Raw genomic sequence first — 8723 nt, forward strand, 5'->3', positions numbered from 1 at the left:
GTTAGGGTCCTTAAGGCAGAGCAGAGCCCCACCCTTAAGAACCTAGGTGAGTTTAGAAAGAAGATGGGACTGGGAAAGCTAGTGGTTACTACTCCCATGTATGCAATGAAAGAAGCAAAGAAAGGGGGAGGTGGGTCCCTAAATGAATGACTCTGTCTTCCCTCACCCTAAGTGCTCGCCAGGCAGTCCAGGGTGTTGGGGACATGAACAGCCATGCAAAAGACTGCTTTCGTCCTCTCCATCCCTGTACCCACATTACAACCTCCTCCGCTTTCCTCTTCTCTCTCAATGCTCAGGTACCCTGCTGACCACACCCCAGCACACTGCAATTGGGGCGCACCCTGTCTCCATGCCCACTTACAGGGCCCAAGGAACCCCTGCGTATAGCTACGTGCCCCCGCACTGGTAAAGCCTGCAGCCCATCCACGTGAGTAGGGTCAGGGTAGGGTCAGGGTGGGGACACACATGTGGGAACTGCCTCAGAAGTCCAGGCTTGGGTTTGGTGTCGTAGCAGCAGGCAGCAGTCATCACCTGTTACCTGCTCCAGGATCTTCAATGCCACTCTCAATGGCTCTCTCCACACATGTCTCAGTTTTCATGGTAGCTCTGATCTTTAGCTCTGGGTTTTTTTTTTTCTTCAGGTAAACAGTTTAAAATCACTTGGCCAATTAAAATTGAGGTGGGGCTTTAATACTTGTCCTCTGCTATTGAATTCTGTGTTCTTTGTGAAGTTCTCTAGAGGTCCGGTTCTCCAAATGAAGTCTTACCTAAATCATACGGCAGCTCTGATTACAGCCTAGTGGAGACCCTGATGCCCAGTCCCCTCACTGTCCTCAGTAGCTCAACATAATTTCCATGGCCCGAGAGCCTGCTGCTCCCCTGGGAAGGCATGGGGGCTCCATTCAGGGCTCCCAAGCTGGGGCAAGAGAGTCCAGTGATTTCTCAAGTGGCCTGTGGAATGTCACTCTCTTTAATGGTATCCTTTTCTTCCCCAGATCTGGAGTCACATTGTATGCAACTACTCGAGTCTTACCTACCGGTGCTGAGCGGTCCCCTAGCAGCACCACCTCTATTTGCAAGAAGAGACAACGGAAGTGCAAGGGTCACTTTATGCATCTTTAATGGTTTTGATTTTTATTTTTGGTTTTTGTAAAAGCTGCTTTTTCTAATCTCCTAGGAGCCTCCCCTTGTGCCTCCCTCTTAGCCACTGCCCTCCTGGCTCTAGCCCTTCTTCCTACCTAACCAGGCCCAGTCCTCTCTGCACTTCTTCCCTTCCCTAAGCATCCTGTCCCTGGGATCCCAGTCTAGTAGCTAGCAGAGAGTGTGGTTTGTTGTGATGGCTCATCAGAGGCTAGATTCCTGGGAGAGCAGAACAGAGAGGCCCTCCATGTGGAGTAGGAACTTGGAGCTGTTGAGAAGGCCTCATCTCTGTCAGACTGTCATTTTCTGAAGCAAGATTAGTTCAGATACAAAGAAATACTTCTAAGAACCATCACAACAGACCAAGAACAAACCCACCTGGTTATGTAGGAGTGTTAGCAGCTTCATGTCCCCAGGCTCAGACCCTGGGAAGACAGAGTTCGGGGAAGGGTGGAGGGAGGGAAGACACTGGGGAAGTAGTGTGAAGAAGGGCAGGAGGGTGCTCACTCTGGTTTGAAAGGTCTTTGGCTACACCGCTGGGCCTGGACCTTCTGATTTGCACAGTGATGTTAACTGACCTGGCACTTCCTTCAGAGATGCTTTGACCTCAGACCTGCCAAATGGCTGCATGGCGGTGGGATCCCAGCATCCGGAGGCTTTTGGAGGCCAGGGGTATGCATAACCGCACACCAGCCTGAGCCTCGGGGCCCTCCTCTAAGGAGCTTCCTCCTGAGGAGAGTGGGAACTGGCAGCATTTCTCTCCCTTCCTTTCTGCCCTTCCCAGTGCCGGGTGCACACGTCTGCCTGTGGGGCTGGCAGGCAGGCCAAGCTCTTGGTTACCTTGTGCCATGTCACGGCCAAAGTGAAGGAACCACATTCCAGGTGGGAGCTGGCGGTTCTGAAGGTCAGGATAGTGAAAGAAAACAATAGCAATAATCATTTCATACTCATGGAACTGAAGGGACCTTAGCATTCATCATCTCATCATTCCCTGTCTGACAAAGGAGGAAACTGAGGCCCAGAGAAGCAGAAAGGACTTCTCTGAACCTCACTGTAAATTAGCATTAAATGCAGCCTTCCTACTACTGGCATTTTACCTACAAAAATTTTGCTAGGGATGGATTGGCTTGACTTTGTAAAAATTAAGTCAGCAGTGCCCACATCTGGTGAGCTCTGGAATGACCTCTGGGTGTGTGTCTGCTATTTTCCCTCATGGACTCCAAAGGTGGGGGCTGAAGACATAGGCAGAGGCCACATAGGGCAGATGGCAGAAATCAAAATTACACTTGGAAAACCTTTGAAGACATCTGGAATGTTCATCCTGAACCTGACTCCACTCCAGGACAAGGAGTAGGTGGGCTGGCTGGAAGGAGAGGCTATGCACTTAGGACAGTAGCTCTTTATCCCAAGAAGAGAGGACGAATGGGAGCCACCAAGAGAGGGGGACACGGATGAGGCCAAGCAGATACAGTCACATCTGGGAGAAGAGGAGGCACCCCGGGACAAGGAAGTTCTTCCTAGTCTCAGACAGGAAATGGATTGGCCACCCTCCAGCTCAGCAAGCAGAGCTGATGCCCTCATTGGGTGGACAGGAATATCCTACTGTATAAATTGGATCACTGGTAATATTTCAGACTTGAATTATCTTCATTTTGAATTCATTTTAAACTTGGACATCACCTTCCTATTTCCCAAGTTCCCCTAAAGGAAAACAAAGGAAACCCTTGAGCTGGAATGACCTCAGAAATAGTCTGACTGTCCCCAGGTCAGAGTTCTTCAGCATCTGTGGCAGAAAGCCAGAAGTTTAGGCTCCTCCTTCCTGGTCTGCCAGGAACTTCAGGACCAAGAAAACTCAGCTGTTCTGGGGTGCTGACAAGGTTTCATTTTAAAACAAAGTTTTCCAGTGTTAATCTGATTTTTATAACACCTCTCCCTGTCCTCTGTGGTCTTGTAGGTTGATGGAGGTTGCTAGAGATCTTGTCTAACATGTAAAAAGAATGCCAAACTGATAATGGTGGTGATAACTGTAGGGTACCTTTGTCGGGTGCTTCAGAGGTTTCAAAGCACTTACGACCTTTCATAAGCTGACCCCGAGAGCAAGCGACAGGTCAGTTATGCCACCCACTTGATAAATGAGGCAATAGAGTCTAAGGAGAAATGAAATGGCCCAAAGCAAGCTAGATGCCGGAGTCCTGGCAGGCTTCCTAGACTCTCCAAGCTCCAGGTGACCTGGTAGCGGAGAAGAAAGTAGACCCAGGAATGGCCTTTTAGTGTTTGTTTTTTCCATACCAGTAAATAAAAGCTGTTTGCGCCCTCACTATTCATGTAGGTTAGCCCTGAGAGACAAGGCATGGTGCCTGCTATTTAATTCATAGAGAATCCAAGGCTCAGAAAAGTACAGGGACTTTCTGGTAAGGAATCCCCTGCTGGCTCTCTTGTCTCCAAGCCTGATCCAAACATAGGCTCATGTTCTGAAGCATCTATTCTCTACCCCACCTTAGACCTAGCCTGTGATTCAAGATCAGAAAAGCCCCAAGGTGAAAACCAGGTATTGACAAGAACCAGACCCACTAACTCTGTTTTAGTAAGAGCACAAGAGCCCCTGTTCAGCTGGCCTCACCCTGTTGTTTGACAGAGACCCATGAGTTTGGCCAAGCTTGGGGAGTCATGGCAAAGGTACTGAGCCCTAGTGCACAGGGCGGTGTGTGCCTCGGATTAGGTGAACACAGCTTCTGGCAAGGTGACAGGTAGCTGGCAGGAATACTGTAGGTTATCATCTAAACATTCTGAATGGCTCAGTGGTCAAGACAGATGAGACCAGAGCTGGAAGGGATGACCATGGGATGAGGGGTGTGCACATGACACTGCGAGCTGCCACACTGGCATCACCATACACAGACACCTTGTCCACCCCCTTGTCCCCAGTGTAGAGCTAAGGGAGGGGTGCCTCTGTTCACCAGCCTCCCTTATCACCATTTGATCATCTTCATCCACCCTGGGCCAGGAAGTCTGGAAACTGAGTGAAAGCCTGAGAGTCTCTTGTCATGCTTAAAACAAAACAAAACAAACAAAAACCCTATTTTTCTTCCTATAAAACACCTCTTCCTTCTTGTTATCCCAGCAATGCCCTGAGATACATACCCTCTTCCCTGAATATTCATCAGGGACAAACACACCTATCTGTCCAGACCTCTTTTTTGTATGTAAAGTACTTTGACTTTGATTGCCAAAACCTCTACTTTAAAGATGGAGGCAGGGTACGCATCATGATGCTATGAAGGGGTCATAGATTTGCCAAAGGACACACAGCTCATGAGTGAAAGAGCCAAGATTTGAACTCTTCTGATCCTCTGCTCTTGTTGCTGCCTCCTACTGGATCTCTTGTAAGCTTGTTTGAAGAAGGAAGGGGTTACTTGCTACCCCACACAGAAACATTTATGGAGACTTGGGGAGCTCTGGTCTATCAGCTGAGCAGATTTTTAAGGATTTTTGCTTTGGGCCGAGACCTAAATGGGCCCCAGAGACGCAGAGGTAGATCCAGGTGGTAGCACAAATAGAAATTTGCCACAAAAGACCGAACTCAGAACACTGAAGGTGACAGCTGCCCAGTACTGAAGATAATTGAGGACAGTATCGTCTGTCTTTCAACAAAGAGTCCTGGTTCTGGGAAGCCTGCACACTCTGGCCATCTGACCCCTGTCCAGATCCAACGAGGTACTTTAATGGGACACAGAATAAGCCTGAACTACTGAAAGCAGGTCTGGACTGGAGTACCAGGCTTACTTGAGAACCAGAGACTAACTTGTGTTCGTGTATCCCAGTGCTTTCTGGCCATCTAGATGGTTCTAAGTTTGAGACCTAGTGATGTTTCTTTGGAAGGCTCGATGCTCTGTTCTAAATAGCCTTCAGAAATGAGTCATGGGGAGCACACAAGTAGCACAAGTCCTTTGGTCACCAAGTTCTGGCATCCTTATTGTGTAGACATGACACATCAAATAAGGCATTGGCTGAAGCAGCTTAGTTCCCTACATATCAGATATCTTGCCCCTGCTATGGGCTCTGGCCTTCAGAGCATTCTGGCTGAATCAGTCATCATCCCATGTGTGACTCATGTTCAGCAAGCTCCACCTTTCCATCTTGTGTTAACTATATCACTGCTGAGTGTGTGGCACCAAGAATCTTGTCAAGCTTGGGAGACTAGAGAAGGCCACGCCTGGGTTGGAGTGGACAAGGGGAGCAAATCAATGGAAGAAACCTAGCTAGGTTCACTGGTCAGACAACACCTGAGCCTCTAGACAGAGTTCTGTGGTTATGCCAGGCGGGCAGCAAGGTTTGTCCTTTTCCTACCCCTGTTCGCTCCTAGAAAAAACATTTGTGAGATTTGGCATTATGTGGTTCCAGGACTCAGCTTTCAAAATTCCCAGTAGGCCAGCTCCAACATTCCATGGCCAAACTTGCTTGACCTAGACTTGGGTCCCACTCCCTCAGTTTCTCCTGTGGGGATTTCCTAATTTATCTATTAATGCCAGCCAGAAAGCCATCTAAGAACATAGGAGTTGAAACTGGTTGCCACAGAGCCACAGAGGGCATAGAAGACAGAGAAGCACTTGCTTGCTGTGGCTGCTACTTTGAGTAGTCCTTAGGTAGCCCTGCTGTGGCAGTGTGTCCTTTACCATTCCAGCCTGAGGAATCTCTTCCCCAAGAGAACAGATTTAAAACGGCTTTACAGATAGCAGCAGCCCACAGGAATCTGCTTTGGGCTTGACCCTAGCTAGTAGCATCCTCTGTCCTTGACCCCACCTCAGCCATCCTCCTCATGCATGAAAGTCAGACTAAATGAAGAATAGGACTGGCCCAGAGACCTCAGGTCAGCCAGATCGACTGGATCTGTCTTGTGAACCAAGCTCCTCACAAGGTGAAGCTAGGCTAGGCCTCTTGCACCTTGGAGTTGTCTTTTATCTTTGAAGGCCCAGGGCCTGTCCCCTTCCTGTCTTCAAGGCATCTACACCCCTTTCATATCACATGACAGAGAAGCTTGTTCTCATGGCATGTACCATCCCTGTGAAGAGAGCGTTGTGTATGATTTTGTATTTTTTAATTCATTTTAACCTACAGGTTGGAATCTAATTTTTAAATTTTATTGGAACTCACATTTTAAAACAAATAAAAACATTTAAAAATAATAATAATTATAATAATAAACCTTTGACCAGTGTCTTCCAAGTAGTTTGATCAAATAATTTATAGGTGTTTTCAAAATACAGCCTGGAGTGTAAAGATTGGAGAGCCCTGTGGCCACGCTTGTGTGTGATGTGTAAATCTGGCTTTGTTTGGGATTCCTTTGGGTTTTGTTTTGTTTTGAAGATCAGATAGTGATCACTCTGAATGGTTGAAGCCAAGAGTTTGTAACTATGATATTTACTGTAAGCTGTAGAACATTCAACAACTATTAAAAGAAAGTTTCCAAAAAAAAAAAAAAAACAAAAACAAAAAAACAAAACGTGGTTCTTGGGTGAGGGAGGCACAGACCTCCTCCAGCCAGTGAGTCCCTGCGCTTCTCCTCCCCCAGGGAATTCCAAGCTGCTTTTCACCTGTTCTGAATACACACCTGGAACCCCAGTACTTTGGAGGCTGGGGTACAATTGCAACTCAAAGACTTGTGTCTCAAAGGCTGAGGAGACACCCAATGGTTAGAGGCCAGGCTGTTCTCAACAGAGGGCCGGGGTGTGAGTCCCAGGACCCATAGTGGTTCACAACAGTCCATAACTCAGGATCCATGCTGCCTCTGAGCACCATTCATACACATAAAGTTCATACACACATACACATATATGAGTGCATGTGACTCAAAAAAGAAAACCAGCAATGCTGCGTCCGTGTCTTCTCTGGACTGGGATGGGGCACAATGGATGGGTGCTGTGAGTGGCAGGTTCAGCACCTGGACCGCATCTGATGGAAATCAGGGAAGCTGTTGAAGGGCTGACCTCGACTGAGGCTGGGGTATAGCTCAGTTGTAATATACTTGTGTGGCAGGGACCCCCAGCACCAAAAGAAAGAAAAAAGGAAAAGCAGCAACCAAACCCCTGTGGTTTGTGGAGTGGCTTATGGCTGGTGCGTCCTGCTCACTTCTGCTTGTTGACCTTTGAGGTGCTCGTACCTTACTACAGGGGCAGTTAGGGAGAGAATGGTCTTGGCTAAGGTGAAGTTGGAATTCATCCTTGGTCTGGCCCCAGAATGCAAGTCTGTCTCAGAGGAGGTGTTCTCTTAAAAGACAGGATCTCCTCGCCTCAAAGCAGTGAGGGAGTGTCAGGTAGAAAACCGAGGGGAGCTTGGTGGCTTATTACAGTTACTACAAATCCACAGGATTCATACAAGCCTGTCGTTAAGGACTTTTCTTTTTCCCTTTCCTGTACATTATATCTCCCATCCCTTCAGGGTGATCACTGCCAGTGATGCTCAGGCTTTTCTATTGTGAAGGCGCCATAACCAAGGTAACTTACAGAAGAGTTTATTGGGGCTTAAAGTTTCAGAAGACAAGTCCATACCACTGAGACAGATAATGTACACATGGGAGCTAAATAGAAATGGTGTGTTGGTTTTTGTTTGTTTTGGGGTTGTTTTTGGTTGTTGTTATTGTTTCCTTTCAAAACACTGTTTCTCTGTGTAGCCCTGGCTTCCTGGAACTTGCTTTGTGGACCAGGTTGGCCTCAAACTCAAGAGATCCGCCTGCCTCTGCCTCCTGAGTACTAAGATTAAAGGTGTGTACCACCATGCCCTTCGAGGCATATGCTTCTGAAACATCAAAGCCTGTCCCCCAAACAAGGCCACACCTCCTAATCCTTCTCAAACAGTTGCACCAACTGGGGACTCAGCACTCAAATAAATGAGCCTTATAGGGCTAATTCCCAGTCAAACCACCACACACTTCTTGGGCATCCAACCACTTTTTTTTCCCCGGGCCTGGCCCTCACACTTCCTATTCCATAGCTAATAGGCCAAAGGCTCAGCATACTCAACTCTAATAAATGTTGCCAAAAGTGATCACTCCAGAAGTTGAAGTTAGGTGTGTGCCCCATGTTTACTCAACTCAGTTGCATTAGGTTCAGTAACGTTTTAAGACTTTCCAAGAGTGGGGGTGCAGCAGAGAGTCACCAGGCTTGCTTAGGCTGGGTAAGGCCCAAGTTCCACCCCTAATGTTACAGGATCAGTAGAGCCCTCCATAGGGCGGGATTAGCCAGAGCCACCTGCTGGACCAGTGCTACAGTGGAAATTGGTACACCAAGCCTCACTTGCCCTCCTGACATCCTCCCAGCCTTCCGTTCTGACCATGATCCATTGTGGACCTGATCCAGGGGTCAGAGGACGCCTTATCTGAGACACGATAAAACATCTTAGGCTCATTTCTATGTCACAGTGACAGGGCTGTTCTCTAGAAGTGAGCAGAGAGCTAGAGATTGGACCCTACTTGTTCTTCCTTCAACTCCCACCTCCACCCACTGGGAAGAGCTACGGGGATTTGTAGGAAAGTTTCCAAGGGAAGGTGGGGCTGTGGAGACCAAAAATGTCACACATCTACATCATAG

At 47.9% G+C, this 8723-nt stretch overlaps 1 protein-coding gene across 7 annotated transcripts in view; it reads left to right on the top strand.

Moving 5' to 3' along the window:
• The window catches only part of Fam168a (family with sequence similarity 168, member A), a 146096-nt gene extending 139455 nt beyond the window's left edge, over positions 1 to 6641 (top strand). For 6 of the 7 annotated variants that reach the window (XM_006229773.5, XM_039082504.2, XM_039082510.2 and 3 more), the window contains 2 exons: positions 297 to 427; positions 996 to 6641. In XM_006229773.5, coding sequence (XP_006229835.1) covers positions 297 to 409 — 113 coding nt within the window. In that variant the 3' untranslated portion in view covers positions 410 to 427; positions 996 to 6641. The remainder of the gene's footprint in view (positions 1 to 296; positions 428 to 995) is intronic. The other variant, NM_001108494.1, reaches the window with a different exon arrangement.
• The last annotated feature ends 2082 nt before the right edge of the window (positions 6642 to 8723 follow it).

This window comes from Rattus norvegicus, chromosome 1 (genome assembly GCF_036323735.1).
Source record: "Rattus norvegicus strain BN/NHsdMcwi chromosome 1, GRCr8, whole genome shotgun sequence".
Lineage (NCBI taxonomy): Eukaryota > Metazoa > Chordata > Mammalia > Rodentia > Muridae > Rattus > Rattus norvegicus.